This window comes from Cetorhinus maximus, chromosome 5, assembly GCF_964194155.1.
Source record: "Cetorhinus maximus chromosome 5, sCetMax3.hap1.1, whole genome shotgun sequence".
NCBI lineage: Eukaryota > Metazoa > Chordata > Chondrichthyes > Lamniformes > Cetorhinidae > Cetorhinus > Cetorhinus maximus.
The window spans coordinates 157,043,298-157,064,503 of record NC_135883.1 but is presented as its reverse complement, the minus strand read 5'-3'; the positions used below and the strand labels follow the sequence as shown (position 1 = coordinate 157,064,503).

At 45.5% G+C, this 21,206-nt stretch overlaps 1 protein-coding gene across 1 annotated transcript in view; it reads right to left on the bottom strand.

Moving 5' to 3' along the window:
- LOC144680383 (heme-binding protein 2-like) overlaps nt 1–20,329 on the bottom strand; it is a 36,704-nt gene extending 16,375 nt beyond the window's left edge. Inside the window, exons 1-2 of the mRNA XM_078541350.1 lie at nt 20,148–20,329; nt 10,848–10,977 (exon numbers count right to left, since the gene is read on the bottom strand). Coding sequence (XP_078397476.1) covers nt 10,848–10,977; nt 20,148–20,279 — 262 coding nt within the window. The 5' untranslated portion in view covers nt 20,280–20,329. The remainder of the gene's footprint in view (nt 1–10,847; nt 10,978–20,147) is intronic.
- Between the last annotated feature and the right edge of the window lie 877 nt (nt 20,330–21,206).

Genomic DNA, 21,206 nt, shown 5'->3' with positions numbered 1-21,206 from the left:
AGGGGTCATATGTAATGATATTCAGTAAAGTAAAGGGACACAACAATGCAATGGAGCAGGGCAGAAATTTGGGGAATGAGTTCCAGAGTGTGTCAGGAAGGGACAGAAAATACAACCATAAGAGTGCACCAGCAGATGAAGCAGAAAATGGTAAGATAAGCAGAGTTTTAGGCCTTGCATCTGAATGTACGCAGCATTTGTAGCAAAAGAGATGAATTATTAGCACAACTAGAGATAAATATGGATGACCTGATAGGCATTACAGAGACATGGTCGAAAGGGGACCAAACCTGGGGTCTGAATGGTGAAGCATTTTTGATTTATCAAAATGACAGGAAGCTAGGAAAAGGTGGTGGGGTATCTCTGTTAATTAAAGAGGGCATTAGCTCAATACTGAGAGAAGAACTTAGCTCGAAAAGGCAAGGTGTAGAATCAGTTTGGCAAGAGATAAAAAATACTAAAAGGTAAGAGGTCACTTGTGGGAGGAGTTTATAGGCCTCCTCACTGTAGTTACAGTGTAGGACAAAGCATACAGGAAGAAATAAATGGGGTATCTAAGAAATGTACTGTGAGCAGTACATTCTAGTGCCAACCAGGGAACAGATAAAATCTGGTAATGTGCAGTGACACAGGATAAATCAATAACCTCATGGTAAAGTGGCCTCAAGGGACAGCAGTCATGTGATAGAATTTCATGTTCAGTTTAAAATGGAGAAGTGTTGGTCCATGCCTAGTGTTTTAAACCCAGATAATAAATAAATAATAAACCCATATGAAACTATGAAGGCAGAGTTGGCTTAGGTGAACTTGGAAACTAAAACTTAATACAGTAAAGTTGCATTGACAAAATTGAAGGTGATATTAAAGGGATTGTATCAAATTCAAAGCAACACTGTACAAATGTGCAAGATTAGTGGTAGGTCAGAAGAATGGACAGATTTTAACAACCAGCAAATAATTACTTAAAAGATAATTAAGTGGCAGAAAGTAGAGTATGAGAGAAAGCTCGCTAGTAATCTAAAAACAGGTAGAAAATGTTTCTACACGTCTTTGAATAGGAAAAGAATAACGAAAGCTAGAGAGTGATTCTGGGGAATCGGTAACACAAAACAAAGAAATGGTGGAGACGTTGAACAGGGATTTTGTGTCTGTTTTCACAGTAGAGGACTTAGAAAACTTCCCAAAGAGCCTTCAGATTCAAGGGAGGGATGAACATAATACAATCACCTTGACCTGGGAAAGGGTGCTAGGAAAACTATTAGGCCTAAAATAAAAACAGGAAATGCCGCCAAACTCAGCAGGTCTGGCAGTATCGGTGGCGAGGGAAACAGAGTTAAGGTTTTGAGTCTGTATGGTTCTTTCTCAGAGCTGAATCATACGGACTTGAAACGTTAACTCTGTTTCTCTCTCCACAGATGCTGCCGGACCTGATGCATTTTTCCAGCATTCTCTGTTTTTAGTTCAGATTTCCAGCATCCACAATATTTTACTTTTAAACTATTGGACCATGATGATAGGAGTACGTTTTTAAATTTCTCTGTTTATGTGTATATCCTATGTAGGTAAGGGTAATTTGTGTCTGTCTGTGTCCAGGCTTAATCAAAGTGATAAAAGCAGAATACTGCGGATGCAGAGTTCTGATGAAGAGACATACGAACTCGAAATGTTGACTCTGTCTTTATCTCCACAGATGCTGTCAGACCTGCTGAGTTTTTCCGGCAATTTTTCTTTTTAATCAAAGTGAGGTTGTTGGAGTTAGATTCTCTGTAGAGTCTAAGGCACAAAAGACTAAGGGTGTTATCTTCTTGCATTTCGGAATGAGACCTTATAGTGAGTGTTAAATTACAAGGAAACAGAGTTGGTCTGAAATCAGCATTTGGGGATAAGTTTTGAAATTGATTTGTAGCTGCTGTATTTCAAACGAATCTCAAAGATACAAGAACATTTGCATTTTACAGGAGACTTGTGAGTAAACAGGGGCAGGCGTTTTAAATTTTATGGACCCGAAATAGAGGTAAAATAGGAACATGGAAGGTTTTGATATTTGGGAACCTGAGTTTTCAAAGAGATAATTAAAGGCAATGGAGAACTAAGATGAAAGGGGTGAAAAGGTATTTATACAAATGGGTTTTCAGCTGTAGCAGTTGCTGTGGGGGACGTCCCACTGAAGGCCAACCCCAGTGTTTTGGAGTGTGCAGAAAAGCTCGGAAAACCTTTTAATTGAGGAAAGCAGCACAGTTTTGGGCCAGGAGAATATGTGTCCTGAGAAACAGTTTGTTCGAACTCTCCCTTTGGAAGAGCCACATAAGTGTGGATTTGTTCTGTGAAGTCGTGGATTTTACTTCTGTTTAAAGTGAAAGCAAATTCTCAGTTTGGGGAATATTTCCTGGATTTTATGGTTAAGAATCTGTAAAGGCTGTTGCGAAAAAATAGTTTTATTGTGTAACTTTGATAAAGCATTTTGGGTATCATTTTGTACGACTTATTTTCTCACTGTATCTTCTATCTTGTGTGTTTAAGATTCATCTTTTCTTTTTTTCTTTTAATAAACATGTTAATTTTTCAATTTTTAAAAGTAATAACTGGAGTCCTGATACTTTTGTGTTCTGTAGCTTTCCCTCCTCGTTTCTACAATACAGAAAAAAAATTACAATCAGCCGAGATGGGTTTCAATCTGAGATCTGGCTTGCTGAGCATTAACATCAGCTGCAGCTGAAACAAGACCTAAAGGTTGAGAAGCCCCCAGTACCGGATGGCCTGCATCCGAGAGTCTTAAAAGAAGCAGTGGCATAGATTAGAGATGCATGAGTTATAATCTTGTAAATTCTTTCGATTATGAAAAGGATCCAGTGGACTGGAAAATAACTAAAGTAACACCTTCATACAAGAAAGGAAGGAGGCAGAAGGCAGGAAAATATAGGCCAGTTGGCCGAACATCAGCCATAGGGAAAGTGCTAGAAAGCATTATTAAGGAGGGTCCAGCAGGATACTTGATCAGGCAGAGCCAACATGGCTTTGTGAAAGGGAAATCGTTTTTAACAAATCTGTCCAAATTTTTTGACAAAGTAACACTCAAGGTGGATGAAGGGGAGTCTATGGATGTGGTGCACTTGGATTTCCAAAAGGCATTTGATAAGGGACCCCATCAAAGGTTACTACACAAGATAAGAGCACACGATTTAGTGGGTAACATATTAGCATGGATAAAAGATTGGATGGCTAACAGGAAGCAGAGGGTAGGGGCAAACGGGTCTTTTTCAAATTGGCAAGCTGTAACGAGTGGAGTGCCAAAGGGTTTAGCGCTGGGGCATCAGCTATTCACAATCTATATCAATGACTTGCATGAAGGGATGGAACGCGAATCCAGTTATTTGATTGTTGCTGGGTCAAAATCCTGGAACTCCCTCTCTAACAGCACAGGGACTGCAGCAGTTCAAGAAGGCAGCTCACCACCACCTTCTCGAGGGCAATTAGGGATGGGCAATAAATGCTGGCCTAGCCAGCAAAGCCCACATTCCATGAATGAATTTTTAAAAATGTATGGTTGCTAAATTTGCCAAGGTCACCAAGGTATATAGGAAAGTAAGTTATGAAAAAGAGGTAGTAAGTCTGCAAAGGGATATAAATATTAAGTGAGTGGGAAAAATTTGGCAGATTAAGTGTAACATGGGTAAATGTGAGCTTGTTCCTTTTGGCAGGAAGAATAGAAAAGCAGTATAGTATTTAAATGGAGGGAGATTGCAGAACCTCGTTGTACAGAGGGATTTAGGTGTCTTCATACATGAATATACATAAGGTTAGTGTGCAGGTACAGCAAGTGATTTGGAAGGCAAATGGAATGTTGGTGTTTATTGCAAGAGGAATGGAATATAAAAGTCAGGAAGTTTTACTACAGCTGTACTGGGCCTTGGTGAGACCATATCTGGGCAGTTTTGATCACCTTATTTAAAATAAGGTATAATTGTTTTAGAAGCAGTTCAAAGAAGGTTCACTGGATTCATTTCTGGAATGAAGGGGTTGTCTTATGAAGACAGATTGAACAGGTTAGTCCTATATCTAATGGAGTTTAGAAGAATGAGAGGTGATCTTCGTGAGGGGACTTGATAGAGTAGATACACGGAGAATGTTTCCTATTGTGGGGTGACTAAAACTAGGAAACATAATTTAAAAATAAGAGGAATCCCTTTGAAGACAGAGCTGAGGAGAAACTTTTTCTCCAAAAGGATCATTGGTGTATGGAATTCTCTTCCCCAGAAAATAGTGGAGGCTACATCTTTGAATTTATTTAAGGTAGGGTTAGAAGATTTCTGTTAGACAAGAGAGTCAAGGGTTATGGGGAGGCAGACAGGAAAGTGAAGCTGGGACCACAGCCAGATCAGCCATGATCTTATTGAATGGTGGAGCAGACTCAAAGTGCCAAATGGCCTGCTCCTGCTCCCATGCTCCTACGCTCATATTGGATGTTCTGTTAGAACCTCCTTATTTTTTACTGCATTTCCCAACATTAATATCATCTGCAAATGTTGGCATTTCCAGGTCATTAATTTGTATCCAAAGTGTAAGACTCCCTGACCCCTGGAGGACACCACTGTAAACTTCCTTCCAGTCTGAAAAACAACTGTCCACCACTACTCTCTGTGTTCTGTCTCTTAGCCAATTCTGTATCCACACTGCCAACCCCTTTAATCCCATGGGCTTTAATTTTACGAACAGTCTATTATGTATCAATTTGTCAAACATCTTTTGAAAGTGTATAGACATAATGTCAACTGCCCTCATCCAACATTAACCATTAAATATCTCAATGAAGCTAGTCAAACATGATTTATCTGTAACAAGACAGAATTTCCTGCCACTGAGCCTCAGTCTGGACCCAGCATTCCAGCAGCATCCAGTAACCTGAGAGAGATGCAATGTATCAGCTTCCACAAGGGTACATGTCGACTGCAGTAGTGGGATTCATGCCTGGCATATGGAGCCTTTATTACACTAGGAAAATTCAGCAGCCACTGCTGGAGTAGGAACATGAGTTTGGAATCCCATCCCACCATGGGCAGGATTTTCTGTGCCCACTGGAGTCGGCATGATCGGTGGCGTGAGCGGATAATATGGCGCGATTGGTTTCATGACAGCAGTAAACCAGTTTGCGATTGCCCGCTCAGCCCGCTATCGGACATCATTGTAACTCATTAGGAAACTCATTGTAATACATCTGCATATCATTATCATTCAGCCCGCCAGAATCGTACCCCCCTTCCCCGGGTCATCCGTCCATGTCAGCAGGATAGTCCGCCAACGTGTTTCACTACAGCACATAAAAGGAGTGAGCTTGGTGGCCTGCACTTTGAGGGGAACTCGGAGGTGAGTACACAGTAACTTTGTGCAGCTCTCGCCAGGGTCACCTGTTGGACTTCAAGCTTCAGGAGAATCGGGGGGTTCGGGGTTAAGGGCAGCCCTGCCATTGAGGCGACTGATGGGAGGAGGGCGGGGAAAGGCAGGCCTGGCATTGAATATAGTGCCCAAGTATTCAGTGCGGGTGGGTAGGGTGGGTGAGGGAAGTGGCTACACATTAGGGAACCTGTATAAAGTGGTCATTCCTCTGCAACTGAGACAGCTCAGGTGCAGCCACATTGATATGGTTGGGGTCGGGCTGCTGGCTAACCTGCCCACTCAAGCAACACAGAGGCAGCAAATTACCACCAAGTGCCCCAGAGCTCCACGTACACCACAGCCGACCCACCCGCCCTCAGCCCACCCCACAGGCAGACTGCAAATTCATGAGCATTTTAGTGGGCTGCAGAGCAGTTGGATGACTGCGCACATTGTACAATCTCCTCGCTAAAGCTGGCCGTGGAGCAGTCACTGCAGGAGACGCTCACAGCTCCTTGCAATGTCAGCATTCCAGTTTGGACCCGTCTCCCCAATAGCTCAAGCTAATAGGGCAGCCATGCAGCGCACTATTCTCTGACCATCCAAGTGGTGGCCAGCACTCTCCGGGAAGTGTTATGGGGCCGTTACACTTAACCAGGACAGGTTCTTAGTGCACCCATGCTAACCACATGTCTCTCACTTTCATCCTGCAGGCTGAGTACATCAGGATCATGGAGCCTGGTGAACTAGCTGTGTGCCTGATGGCCTACAGGATGCAAAGACGTTGGAGGAGAGAGCGACTGAGGATCCTGGCTGCATAGAGGCAGGAGCAGCAACCTCAGGAAGAAGGGGCAGCTGGTGCTCCAGCAAACGTCACCCAAGAGCCCCAACGAGCCATTGCAGGCCAGCGCCTAGCCACATCCAGGGTCTATAGATGCTGCCTGTCATTCCTGCAGATGACCAGGAACCAGTGTCGCCGAAGACTGCACATGTCTGGGGAACTGGTCGGTCCCATCTCCCGGCTCCTGCAGGATTTGGTGCCATGGGGACATGGAGGGTATCTGATGCCAGTGGCTGTGAAATTGACAGTGGCACTCAATTTCTATGCCAGTGCCTCTTTCAGGGCTCCACGGGTGACCTCTGTGGGGTATCACAAGCTTCCACCCACAAATGCATCCATGAGATCACGGATGCCATCTTCACGAGGACACACAACTTTGTGCATTTCACCAGGGACCAGGACAGCCAGGAAGCAAGAACGATTGGATTCTCCCAGATCTCAGGTTTCCCATAGGTGCAGGGTGCGATTGACTGCACCATGTGGTGCTCAGGTCTCCATTGCAACATAGTGGACTATATCAACCACATGTGGTTCCATTCGCTGAATGTGCAGCTAGTGTGCGACCACTAGAAACACATCCTGCAGGAGTACGCACGGTTTCCAGGGAGTGTGCACAATGCCTACATCCTCAGTCGGTCACAGATCCCTGGAGTTTTGCAGGGTCCACAGAGGCTGCAGGATTGGCTCCTTGGGGACAAGGGCTACCCGCAGAGGCCGGGGCTGATGACACGTGCGGCAGCCTCAGACTGCAGCAGAACAATGGTATAATGAGGCTCACGCTGCAACTCGTAACTTGCTGGAGCAGAACATCAGGATGCTGAAGATGAGGATCTGCTGCCTGGACAAGTCTGGTGGAGCCCTGCAATACACTCCACAGAGGGTGACACACATTGCTGCGCCCTTTACAACCTGATCCTACAACATGGAGAGGAGCTGGCTGAAGAGGAAATGGAGGAGCTGCACGTCTCCTCTAATGAGGAGGACGCTGAAGGGGGTGAGGGTGAGGGTGAGGGGGCCCTCGGAGGCGGCGATGATGGTCATGAAGCCCTCGCACTGACTAGATGAGGCAGGCGTGCTCAGGAGGCCCTCATAGCTGCTAGATTTGTGGAGGATGATGATGACATACAGTGAGGAGACACCATAGTTCCTCACATCACATCTGTTAATGTTTGACTCCAGTCTGGCTTATGGCAGCGCAAATACCCTCTGTGATAATTCTCCTGTCATGGAGACACAGTGGAGGCCCTAATAGTTGCTTAATTGCAGGAGAATGATGATGACATGGAGTGAGGACACTCCATAGATCTTCACATAGCCTCTGACAAAGACTGTCTCCTGTCTGGCTGAGGGGCAGGTCGGCTGTGCTCTGTGATCAGGGACATATAGAGACACAGCCATGAAACTCTAGAAGCATCTGATCCTTTATCCACCTTCAGCATCTGAGCCCTTCAGGAGCACAGCGTCACTGGTCACAGATGCTGAAGAGACGGGGGTCAGCCCCTCCTTAAAGGTGCTGAGAGCACACTGAGAGAATGAGCGAGCTCTGTGGCACCTGCCCACTACATTCTGGCAGCAATGACAAGCACTGTCGAGGTGCAGACATCAGTAATATTTCCCGGGGTAGAATTTTCCGTTCGTCGTGCGGGTGTGCGCCCGGTCTGAACGTGTGTAAAATGATGCAGGATGACATCAGGCGAGCATCCCGACGTCATCGCTCCCTCACGCGATATTTCAGTGGGCAGGCGCGTGCAGCAGTCGGCAGCTCACCCGCCGACAATTAACAGGCTCATTAAGGACATTAAAGGTCCAATTGAATGAAATGTTTCACCACCCGTCCGACCTTACGGTTGGTGGGTGGGTGAAAAGGCCAAGCGGCCTTTGGATTTTTTGTGAAACCTCATCCACGGGCAGGATGAGGTTTCGATCAGTCATCCAAAAAAATTTAAATGTTTAAACTAATTTCTAACACATCCCTGCTCATCTCACAGAGTCACATGAGCAGGGACATGTTATTAAAATGTTTACAATCTTTCTTTTCATTCCATGACTCTCCATCTCCGTGAGGCAGCTCTGAGCCTCAGGGAGCTTTTCCTTTGCTTAACCGTGTGCATGTGTGAACTTCTGTGCTGGCCCTCCTCTCCCCCTCCCCCTACACAGGCAGTGCTGAGCGCTGTCCTGCACCTTTCACACCGGGCAGGCCTTAGTTGGCCCGCCAGCGTCAAATCACGGTTGTGGCCCATTCACGGGTGGCTGTTGGCTTCCCGACCACTTCCACTTTGCCCCCAGCGAGCCCGCCCAATGAGGGCAAATTTCTGCCCCAGGGAGTGTGAGGCCGGACCATCACTTTGCTCTGAGGGCTGCACAGAGCAGAGGGAAGAGGCCCTGGACTGAGACACCTGCCTTTATCTTGTGCAGAAAGGTTTCATATCTGAGTGACAAAAGCACTGCTCATCAGGACAAGGGGCCATAGGCAGGGAGACATTCTTGAGAGTCGGGTGGGCTGGATACTCTATGAGTCATTTAGATGGATGGGCCTGGAGAGTGCACCTGCTGATCCTCCTCCCTACAGGTGCCCAGGGGCCCCAGGCTGACCACTAGCAGGGGTAGCCGGGCTGAGATCGAGCTGCCTGGCACCCATCTTGCGTACACATTGTTGGAGGCTTACTATGAGCATCAGCAATGGAGTTGAGCCCACACAGCAGTGCAGAAGCAACATCCTGGTCCAGTGTTAACCTCAGTGCATTGGCATGTCGGCACTGTCACCTCAGGCTGAAGGCTGACAGACTCCTCCATCATGCATTACAAACTGAGGAATGCAGTGGACATCCCTTCCTGATGTTCCTGAGCCTGCCTTTGCAGCTCCAGCAACTGTGACATGACTGAGTCCAGAGGCTCGTCATCTGACTCGGACTCAGCACAATTCTGGCCTCCAGCGGTCCTCGGAGTGCTAGAAACCTCGGGGGTCACTGCCTCCGCCTGCTGTGCGATGTGCTCACCACATTGTGATCCCAAGGCTACTCTAAGGCTCGGTCCCACCAAAGTGTATCTCTGCGCTGGTGGAGGGTGAGGGTCAGCACTGTGATGGGACTTCAGGGAGGGTGCCTCCAGATTCCTGCACAGAGGTTTCTTCGGGGCTTGTTTGGAGGCGCTGGGTTGTGGACTCCATCGGCTATTTGGCAGATGTGCTTGCGCAAGCAAGGGGAGATAATTAGTGCACGGCATTGGCCTGTGAAAGAGAACATGTCATTCACAGCATAGTTGTCTAATGGATGTTGCACTGCTGGACCCTCACTTGTAAGAGCACCGCTGACCTCACCGTCAGCACTGGACCGGTCCAGATCATCACCAGCCAGCTGGGCGGCTCTGTTTTCAAATTCCGTGAGGACCTTGATTTCAGCCATTCCGCCATTGGGCTCTTGAGCCAGCTGTGAGTGATGGCCCTATGGATGTGCGATGGGTTTTTGAGTGTGTGTGTTGAAAGCGATGAGAAGAATGGCTTTTCTATTTTTGTTTGCTCATTGGGATGTAGGCGTTGCTGGCTAGGCCGGCATTTATTGCCCATCCCTAATTGCCCTTATTCAGAGGGCATTTTTCAGAGTCAACCACATTTCTGTAGGTGTGGAATCACATGTAGGCCAGGCCAGCTGAGGACAGGAGATTTCCTTCCCTAAAGAACATTACTGGGTTCTTATGACAATCGACAATGGTTTCATGATCATCATCAGACTTTCAATTCCAGATATTAATTGAATTAAAATTTCAAACTCTACCATCTGATGTGGTGAGAGTTGAACCTGGGTCCCCAGAGCATTACCCTCTGGATTACCAGTCCAGTGACAATACCACTACACTACCACCTGCCCTAATTACCCTGGTGTAACGGGGGAGATCTTACCCTGACTTAACCTGTCGGAATGAGGAAGTTCATTCATCCTCTTGCAGCACTGGGTGGCTGTCCTCTATTGAAGGGCGTTGGCACTGACCACCAATGCCACCACCTCCTAAGCCGGGTTAGTGCTGTTGATGCCCTTCCTGTGGCCAGAGTGGGGGTAGAGGACATCCCGGGAGCCCCCACAGCATCTAAACGGTGCTCGAGGGGCGCGTCGCTGAACCTGTGGGCTGCAGTCTTTTCCGTTTCAGGGCCATGTCTTAGGTGCAGCAGTTGTGGTCTGGAAGCACTGAGATGTGTGCCTGCAGCTGGACTTTAAATGTGGTGCTCGGCGTGATGCAGCGGCGGGGTAATGGTGAGAGGGCGAATGACAGCCCGCCCGCCATGGAAATAGCGCGTTTCCCGGGAGTACATAAATAATGTGGTGGGTTTGGGATGATACGGCGTGAAAACCCACCATCGTTTTACCTGCCTGCTTCGGCACTGAGTACGAATCTGGGAAGATTCCGCCCCATATGTGGGAAACCTTCCTATTCTGGGAGCATAAAGTCTGCAGATATCAAAGGAATAGCCCAAGTGGCACTTCTACCCACTGGGAACAAGTGAACAATGAAGCCTCTGGGATTGACAATGGGGGGATTTTTCGGTCAGTGTCTCAGTCTACACACTTAGGTTGAAACAAGACAGATCAAAGATCGAAAGGTTGTTTTCTATTCCTTTGTTATTTTGAGGGAACATTGGATGTACCTGCAGCATTAGAGAAATGTGAATAATTGAAAAGTCTGTCCAGGCCGGTCTCTATTGCACTATTCAAATCCATTCCATGAACCATTGTTCCAATCCATTGGAAATGTAGGAATTCTTCCTCTTCATAATTCTAAGACAAAAAGAGCAGAATGTATTACCATATGAAACAACTGAACTCCCTCTGTAAAGCGTCAGTGTTCAGAGGGCATCCTAGTTTCCCAGGTGTGGTAGCAGCATTCATGTCCTGGATGGGCTGGGATTGAAAGAGAGTTAGGAGGTTTGATGGAATTCTTGGCATTAACACTTCCTGGTTCATTTTCCTTTTTCTTTCACTCTTTCAGCTTTAGCGTTGTCCTGCACTATTGGCCTTGCTCCTCCCCTTGGGTTTTCAATAAAAAAAAATTAGAGAGTGTTATTGGAAGCCTTTTACACTGAATCAAGCCCCTCTGAGTGTTCTCAGGGCCAGGGAGAGAAGTCTTGAGCCCTAGTGCTTCTCCTGTTTCCCGGCCCCTTAATCCCACCCCCACCTCCTCCCCCCACCGGCCCCCAACCCTCTTCCCTCAATCATGCAGGATGATTTATCCCCATTCAACATTCACCAATTAATTCACTAAACGATCACAGAAAGGTCCCAGTAAAATGGGAAATCCCATTGTTAGCATCTGGCTGCAAATATCATCTGATATTTATGCAGCATGGCTCATTAATAGTAAGAGCAAGAATGATACAATGCAGTGTTAGTTTGATTGCACCCAAAAGGTGATCCCACCACGACCACTAAACGAACCAGATATTACAGATATTACTTTAACAGCATTGTATAATATACCCCATTACTTATTTATAACACTGCAGACGATAACACTGATTTTGTTCACTGCCTCAGCCCTCATTATAATATTCCACGCATTGTCCTTCCTGGCAGTGATGACAGTAAATTAATATTTGTGGAAATATTCTAAACTTGCACCTCAGATTAACTACAGAAGATCTATCCCATTCTATAAAAGCAGTAGAATACTTTATTCTGCCTTAGGTGCATATTATTCAATACAATTATTTCACACAAGGACTATTACTGGATTCTACTTTATCAGTAATCTCATAGGCTAGAAATATCAAATACTTCCTGATCAACAAAGTGCAATTATGGAACAACATGGTCTTCACTGTCAATGAGAAGCATTGGAACCCTAATGTGCCTCTGTGCAACACAATATTTAGAAGGCCAGAGGACAAAGTCTGAATGGTTCACATTTGTATTTGTATTTTCTTGTTCAGCAAGTCTGAACACTCTTCTGATTGCTGCTTCTTACTAGGATATATTTTTAATATCTAGTATGCAACACAACTTCATCTTGATGTTTCAATGCCTCAAGGAAACATTAAAAGCACCAAGATAGAGTAAGCTAATAGTTAAGTAGATAAAAAGATTGAAATCAAGGGAAAAGGCTCTTAAGAATCACATAGGGTGTAAAATAGATTACTGATTCTCTATGAGCCCATTACGCTCTTGTGTCCTTGTAATTCCACTCCACAAAACATGCTCACAGTAAACTTCCATCAGCAAGAAAATAAACAGAACTCCAGAAATGATTCAACTTCCTGATGGCAAGATAATTATGGATGATAAAGGCCATTTGGACCAGCTTATCGGATCCATCCAGAATGACACACAAACATACTATTATGAGCAGGAGTGAGCCATTTGGCCCATTAAGCCTGCTCTGCCATTTAACAACATTCCCTAAATTATAACAGTGATTACAACTCAAAAGCTCTTAATTGGCTATCAGGTGATTTGAGACATTGTGAAAGGTGCTGTATAAATGCATGTTTAACTTTCTTTCATTACACCTGCATGGATAGGCAGAGTGACTGTAGCAATGGTGATATTGCAGGACCAATGCTGATTCTCTTAGGATAATTAATCACAGAGCACTTGACTAGTGTTAGCAAAGTGGCTACAAAGAAAACACTACATTTACAAAACAATTCAACTCTGTAACAATATAACCTTGCCATTCTGACTTCACTGGCACCAACTCATCGTATACCTTAAATGGCATCGGTCCCTTGTATGCTAATGCCACTAACCAAGGATTTGACATTCTGATATCTACCAGCAGCTCAGAAAAATTGTAGAGAGAATCGTTGTTCTGAATTTTTCAGAGTAGAATGATACATGGTACAAACATTCCGTACGGCCATCACTCAAGAACTGGATTGATTCCCCTGCGCCCAGAAGCTGTCGTACAAGTTGTGTTGAGCACTGAATTTACAGCCTATCCACAGGTTCAATATGATGTTGCATTTCATTTGCACTAAATAAATGTCAAAATACAATTTTTTTAAAAATCTGCTTGTTCCTGAGATCTGTGCAAAAGAGGGAAATTAAGTGGAAAAGTGTAATTTATGCAGAAGAATCCCTAAAAGGAAAAAAAAAAGTGACAGCAACTTTCAGTGTGACCGAGCACTGGAGTGTGACCTCAACAGAGTCCTGAGAGTTTGGTCAATTGAGGGAACATAAATCTCTTTTTAAATGTCTAATAATGTTTATATTTGGCATTTAAAAATTAACTGCCAATACTGCTTAAATTCTAAATCTCATCCAGCGGCCCAACCAGGGAGAGAGTATCTAAACACTGGGTGCAGCTGTAGATAGCTTGCAATGTTTTTCTGTACCTGGGCTCAGCTAGTGCCATTATTTTCAGAGCACATGAATTCAAACATTTCAGTGCAACTTAGCACTGGAGTGTGACCTCATCGCACTGCTGGGAGTTCAGTGAGGAAGGGAGGAAGGTGCAATTCTGTTTTTTCTCACTTTTTCACCTGTAGGAACTGGTACTTGCTCTACTACATGGGAAGGAGCTAGCTGTTTGGTGAGGATCTGGTCTGTGGTGCAGGTCTATTCTATTCCTAAGGTTTCAAATAGCATAGGAACTAATGGTAAGATTAATAAAATACATAAAATAAAATAAATAATTCAATAAAATAATTAAGTTGTTAATTAAAACACATAAGGAAGGCAGCACAGGTGATGTGACACAGCTGCAGCATGTGGGATCTGGATACCACTGTCATCCAGGGCAAACACAAAGCCATTCAAGTGGAGGGAGCTATAATGAATATAGTGATAGTCGTGGACAGTATAGTGAGGGAGAATGACACTGTTCTCTGCAGCAAAGAATGAGAGTCCAGGCAGCTGTGTTACGTGCCCGATGTCAGGGATAGGGCTATTTGCTCAGGGCTGGAGAGCAACTTGCACTGGGAGGGGGAGAACCCAGTTGTCATAGTCCATGTACCAATGACATAGGCAGGAGAAAGAAGGAGGAACTACATAGTCAGTGTGAGGAACTAGGCACCAAATTAAGAAGCAGAACTCCAAAGGTGATAATCTCTGGATTATTCCCTGAGCCATGTGTAAATTGGCATAAGACAAATTGACTGGGACAAGTGTTCTAGCGAGCTACATAGCTGGGGAAACAGAGAGGGGTAAAACTAAATAAAGGGTGTGAGGCATCAAGCTTGTGTGGGTATTGAAAATCAAGGTGTAGAGACAAGGCAGAGGAGCAAAATAGTAATATAGGAAATGAGGGTTAGAGAATGGCAGGGACAGAGAGAAAAAAAACTTAAGAATACACCAACAGTCAAGGCTATTTATTACAAAGATAACAAAAAGACAAAACCAAAGACTCTGTATCTGAATGCACAAAACATTCAGTACATAGTAAATTAATTGATAGCACACATTGAAGTAAATAAATATGATCTGAGAGTCATTTCAGAGAAGTAGCTGCTAGGATGACAAGGATTGGGTTCTGAATATTGAAGGGCAAATGACATTCAAGAAGAATAGGAAGCTCGGTAAAGGTGGAGGGGTAGCACTGTTGATCAAGGATGGCATTGGTGCTATGGTTAGAGATGACCTTGGTTCAGGGGATCAGGATGTCGAGTCGGTTTGGGTGGAGATGAGAAATAGTAGGGCAAAGAAGTCACTCGTGGGAGTGGTCTACAGGTCCCCTAAAAGTAACCACAGTATAGGACAAAGTATATAAGAAGAAATATTGGGTGCTTTTGATAAAGGGATGGGTGACTTTAAACTAGATATAATCTGGACAAATCAGGCTTGCAGTGATAGCCTGGATGAAGAGTTCATGGAATGCTTTCGAGATTTTTTTTTAGAGCAGCAGAACTAAACAAAGAACAGGTTATATTAGACCTAGCGCTGTGTAATGTGACAGGATTAATTAATGACAAAAACAAAAAGCTAAAAGCTACTGCGGATGCTGAAGGGCCATGGAGGCTCGAAACGTTAACTGATTTCTTCTCCGCTGATGCTGCCAGACCTGCTGAGTTTTTCCAGGTAATTCTGTTTTTGTTTTTAATTAATGACCTCAGAGTGAAGGCACTCTGAGATAGCAGCAACTACATTATGATTGAATTTTATATCCAATTTGAAAGGGAGGAAGGCGGGTCTAAGACTTGTATTTTAAACTTAAATAAGGGTAACTACATGGGCATGAAAACTGAGCAAGCTGAAGTGAACTGGGATACTAGGCTAGGGGATAGATCAACAGAGAAGCAGCTGAATGCATTTAAGGGGATATTTCAGAATACTCAGAATAAGTATATTCCTATGATAAGGAAAAATCCTAAAGGGAGGACCGATTATCCATGGTTAACTAAAGAAGTTAAAGAAAGCACCAAACTGAAGAAAAAAGCCGATAATTGTGCATCGTTGAGTGGCAGGTCAGGTGATTGGTCAGAATACAAAGAATGGCAGCGAATTACTAAATGGCTTATGAGAAGGAAGAAATTAAAGTATGAGAGGAAGCTAGCTAGAAATGTAAAAACGGATAGCAAGAGTTTCGACAGTAAAGAAAAGGAAGGGGTTATCAACAATGCTATCATGGAGCACTTGCTTAGAAATAACCTGTTCACTGAGGCTGTTTATCAACCTCCCATAGCTCTTTCTGTCCATTATCCAATCCCCTATTCATGCTAATGGCTCATAACATCCAGGGAGTGACAATCGCCTTCGGATTTCCACTCCGTTCCTTTTCACTCACCCAGGTGTGGGGGAGGGTCAGCATGTCGGGAAGGGTAGGGAGCAGTGAGGGGAGGCGGGGGATATTCACGGGGAGGTGGGAGTTCAGGTGATAGGTGGGACTATAGACGTGACTAGTGGGATAGTTGGGTCAGTGGGGGTTAGTCAGAGGGTCATTGAGGTAGTAAGTGGGGGTGGGGGGGGTGGTTGGGGGATGGTCAGGGGTGGGATTGTTTTGGGATAGTCATGGATTGGAGGAGGGGCAGTGAGTCCAGTGTTCGAAGGGGTGGGGTGTGGGGGTTAGTCAGGGGGCTGTAGTGTAATAAGGGAGTGGGAGGGTCAGGGGATAATCGCGGGTTGGATGGTGAGTGGTCAGAGTGGTGGAAGGTCTTTCTGTCCTCGTTCTGTCTATTATCCAATCCCTCACTCATGCTAATGGCTCACAACCTCCTTGGAGTGGAGGAGGGCCGAGGCGGGCCAGACGGGTGGCGGGGGTCCAGTGGTCGGGGTGGTGGGGTAGTCAGGGAGTGGGGCTGAGTTTGTGGGGCTGTTGGGAAATCAGGAGGTGGGAGGGCCAGGGGTAGGTGGAGGGGGTGGGGAGTAGTCGAGGTGGAGGGAGGTATTTGTGGTATGGGAGGAGTGTCTGGGGTTTGGGTGGTGGGCTATCAGATGGGAGCTCGGGGAGTGGGAAGGTTAGTCAGTGGGTTGTGGACCAATCATGGGGTGAGCGGACCAGGGGGTAGTCTGGGGGGGGGTTGGGTTGTGGTGGGGGGTAGATGGGGCTTGGGGTGGTCGGAGATAGTCACGGTGTGGGGGAAGATCTGGAGTTTGGGTGGAAGGGTTGGGGTGCAGTGAGCGGCTTGGATGGAAATTGGGGCCTAGATAGGTGTGGAGGTAGTCGGAGGTTGGGAAATGTTTGGGGTGGGGTGGTTAGTCCGAGGGTGGTTATTGGAGGGGTGGGGGTAGTCGGGAAATGGTTGGGGTTGGGGTGGTTAGTCCAGGGGTGGTAATTGGATGGGTGGGGGCAATCAGGGTTGGGAGGTTTAGTCAGATGGGTGGGGGGGTTATTTGTGGTTAGTGGGTAGTTGGGGTTGGGGATAGGGGTAGTTGGGCAGTGGGGGGTGGTCAGGGTGGGGGTGGGGTTTGTTCCAATGGGGAGTTGGAGGTTCAATACCATAGGTAGCCAGGAGTTAGAAGTGGGTTTAATCTGTCTAACTTTTCCTGGGTAACTATTCTGCTAAGAGAGTCGGAACCATCCAAAGTCACTGATGTAAATCGGAGTATCGGATAGTTCCCAGTATAGGATAATTGCCCATCGGGAGTTTAAACATTCCTGGACAAATCCTGTGCAGTCCTTGCATGGGCACATCTGCGGTGTCCCCAGCACATCTTCAGGGGAACCTCCTGGGTAAAACTCCCCAGAGATCAGAAGTTCTGGGCCAATTTATATTACCCTAGCAAGGATGGAATGTAATTGTCACAGCCAAACCTGCTTTAAGGACACTGCTGTATTGATGTGACTTTCCAGGTATCTGTGGTGTGGGGGTATCGCCTAAAACAAGACTTGGCTTCTTACAGATGTAACATAGTGAACTTAAGTCTGTTATAAATTTCCGAAATTGGGTTAGATTCAGTGAATACAGGAGTGGGAGGAATGTTCCCGACTCTAGAGACCTTCTCATCGTCCCTCTAACCTCTCTACTACCACGCCAACCGCTCTCTTGACCCTCTGCTGGAGATGGAAACCCTGATATTATGACTACACAAACTGGCAGTGGAGACCAATCAGCCGACAGCAGCTCATGTATAAAATGTTAATAAGACCCAAGGACCAATTTCATGATTCAGGATGAGCGACCATAATAAGAATTCTTCATCAAGATGGAGAGTGACGTACTTGATTCAGAGTAGGGTCCTGAATCTTAATAAAGGAAATTACGATGGTATGAGGCGCCAGTTGACTATGATGGATTGGGAACGTTACTAAAAGGGATAACGGTGGATAGGCAATGGCAAACATTCAAAAGCACATGGGTGAACTGCAACAATTGTTTATTCCTGCCTGGCGCAAAAATAAAACGAGAAAGGTGGCCAACCCATGGCTTACAAGGGAAATTAGAGATAGATTTCCAGATTTCCACATCCGCAGTATTTTGCTTTTAAATTAGAGATAGTATTAGGTCCAAGGAAGAGCCATACAGATTGGCTAAAAAAAGCATCAGACCTGAGCATTCGGAGCAGTTTAGAATTCAGCAAAGGAGGACCAAGGGATTGATTAAAAAGGGGAAAATCGTAAACTGACTGTAAAAGTTTATTTAGGTATGTGAAGAGAAAAAGATTGGTGAAGACAAAAGTAGGTCCCTTACAGTCAGAAACAGGGGAATTCATAAAGGGGAACAAAGAAATGGCTGACCATATAATAGTTACTTTGGTTCTGTCTTCACAAAGGAGGACACAACTAACATATCAGAAATGTTGGGGAACACAGGGTTTAGTGAGGGGAGGAACTAAAAGAAATCAGTATTATTAGGGAAATGGCATTGGGGAAATTGATGGGATTGAAGGCCGATAAACCCCCAGGGCCTGATAATCTACATCCCAGAGTACTTAAGGAAGTGGCCCTAGAAATAGTGGATGCATTGGTGGTCATCTTCCGAGATTCTATAGACTCTGGAACAGTTCCTACAGATTGGAGGGTAGCTAATGTAACCCCACTATTTAACAAGGGAGGTGGAAAGAAAACAGGTAATTATAGACCAGTCAGCCTGACGTTGGTAGTGGGGAAAATTCTAGAATCTATTATAAAAGATTTAATAGCTGAGCACTTGGAAAACAGTGGCAGAATCGTACAGTGTCACCATGGATTCACGAATGGGAAATCATGCTTGACAAATCTACTGGAATATTTTGAGGCTGTAACGAGTAGAGTTAATGAGGGGGAGCCAGTGGATGTGGTTTATTTGAACTTTCAGAAGGCGTGTAAAATTAAAGCGCATGGGATTGGGGGTAGTGTATTGAGATGGATAGAAAACTGGCTAACAGACAGGAAACAAAGAGTAGGAATAAACGGGTCTTTTTCCAAATGGCAGGCAATGATGAGTGGGGTACCGCAGGGATCAGTGCTGGGACCCCAGTTATTCACAATATATTAATGATTTAGATGAGGGAATTAAATGTAATATCTCCAAATTTGCAGATGACACAAAGCTGGGTGGGAGGGTGTGCTGTGAGGAGGATGCAGAGATGCTTCAGTGTGATTTGGACAAGCTGAGTGAGGGGGCAAATGCATGCCAGATGCAGTATAATGTGAATGAATGTGAGGTTATCCACTTTGGTAGCAAAAACAGGAAGGCAGATTATTATCTGAATGGCTATTAATTGAGAGAAGAGAATGTGCAACAAGACCTGGTTGTCCTCGTATACCAGTCGCTGAAGGTAATCATGCAGGTGCAGCAGGTGATAAAGAAGGCAAATGGTATGTTGGCCTTCATAGCGAGAGGATTCGAGTACAGGAGCAGGGGTGTCTTGCTGCAATTATACAGGGCATTGGTGAGACCACACCTGGAATATTGTGTGCAGTTTTGGTCTCCTTATCTGAGGAAGGATGTTCTTGCTATAGAGGGAGTGCAGCGAAGATTTACCAGGTTGATTCCTGGGATGGTGGGACTGACATATGAGGAGGCATTGAGTCGATTAGGATTACATTCGCTGGAGTTCAGAAGAATGAGGGGGGATCTCATAGAAACCTATAAAATTCTAACAGGACTAGACAGGGTAGATGCAGGAAGGATGTTCCCGATGGTGGGGGAGTCCAGAACCAGGGGTCACAGTCTGAGGATATGGGGTAAACCATTTAGGACTGAGATGAGGAGAAATTTCTTCACCCAGAGAGTGGTGAGCCAGTGGAATTCGCTACCACAGAAAGTAATTGAGGCCAAAACATTGTATGTTTTCAAGAAGGAGTTAGATATAGCTCTTGGGGCGAAAGGGATCAAAGGATATGGGGAGAAAGTGGGAGCAGGCTATTCAGTTGGATGATCAGCCATGATCATAATGAATGGTGGAGCAGGCTCGAAGGGCCGAACAGCCTACTCCTGCTCCTAGTTTCTATGTTTCAGTCCATTCTCATGTTTCAGGGTTGGGGGATGCGCTGTCAATTCACCACAGTTTATGTACCCCAAAATTGGGCATTAAATAATTTCCCCACGTACAAACATGACAGAACGCAGTCAACTCTGAACAATACTTACCATGTGCTGAATGACTTCTGCGGGCTCAATGCAGTCACTTTCATTACAGAAGTCGATCACCTCTTGGAGCTCATCCTGTGCAGCAAGTTGCTGCCAGAAGAGGACAGACACAGTTAGGAAGAGTCTCAGCATCCTGGTGTCTGCTCAGATCACAGGTGAACGCACTGAATGACTCTCAGCACCTTCAGGTGGATCTGCAGATTGAGCAGAGAGCTCAGGTCTTTTTACATTGTTTCATGAAGATGATTTTCAATTTTGTTTAGCTGCAGGTAGCAACAAATTGTGTTGAAGAAACGCAATAGCTGAATCATTATGGAAATGTTACTTGACATTAGAAACCATTAACTCTCAGAGTGCCGGTTCCCGGGAAGTCTGAACACTCGGGAAGCTATTTTACAATTGATTCCAGTTCACACACTCAGGATTGTCAACCCTCCCTGTTTGGGAGTCGCCTGGAATGGAAGATTGATCTGCCGGCCGCTGGTGTTAGTGACCCGGGAGAAAACAATTTCACATTCGGGTTTCATGTCTGCACAGTTTCATTTCTTGGGTTTCCTGCAATGGCAGAAAGTGGGAACCCAGTGGCCATGCTGCACTCCAACCGCGGGACACACCACCATTTCTTCACTGAGTAGGTGAAGCTGGTGTGGGTCTCACTGCCCAATAACTTGAGCATTTCACACTGTTCCTATTTATTTCTTCCCCTCCTCTCCTGAGGTAGCTGAGACTGGCTGAGGTTCATAACTCTTGGTAACAACTCTCACTGAAGTCCAGTTCCTGACACTGCCTTGGGTTCGCTGATGATTACACGATGTTCAGCAACATTCGCCGCTCCTCAGATACTGAACCAGTCCATGTCCAAATGCAGCAAGACCTGGATAATGTCCAGGCTTGGGCTGACAAGTGGCAAGTAATATTTGTGCCACACAAGTGCCAGGCAATGACCATTTCCAACAAGAGGGAATCTAACCATCGCCCCTTGACGTTCAATGGCATTGTCATCACTGAATCCCCCACCAGCAACATCCTGACCAGAAACTGAACTGGACCAGCCATATA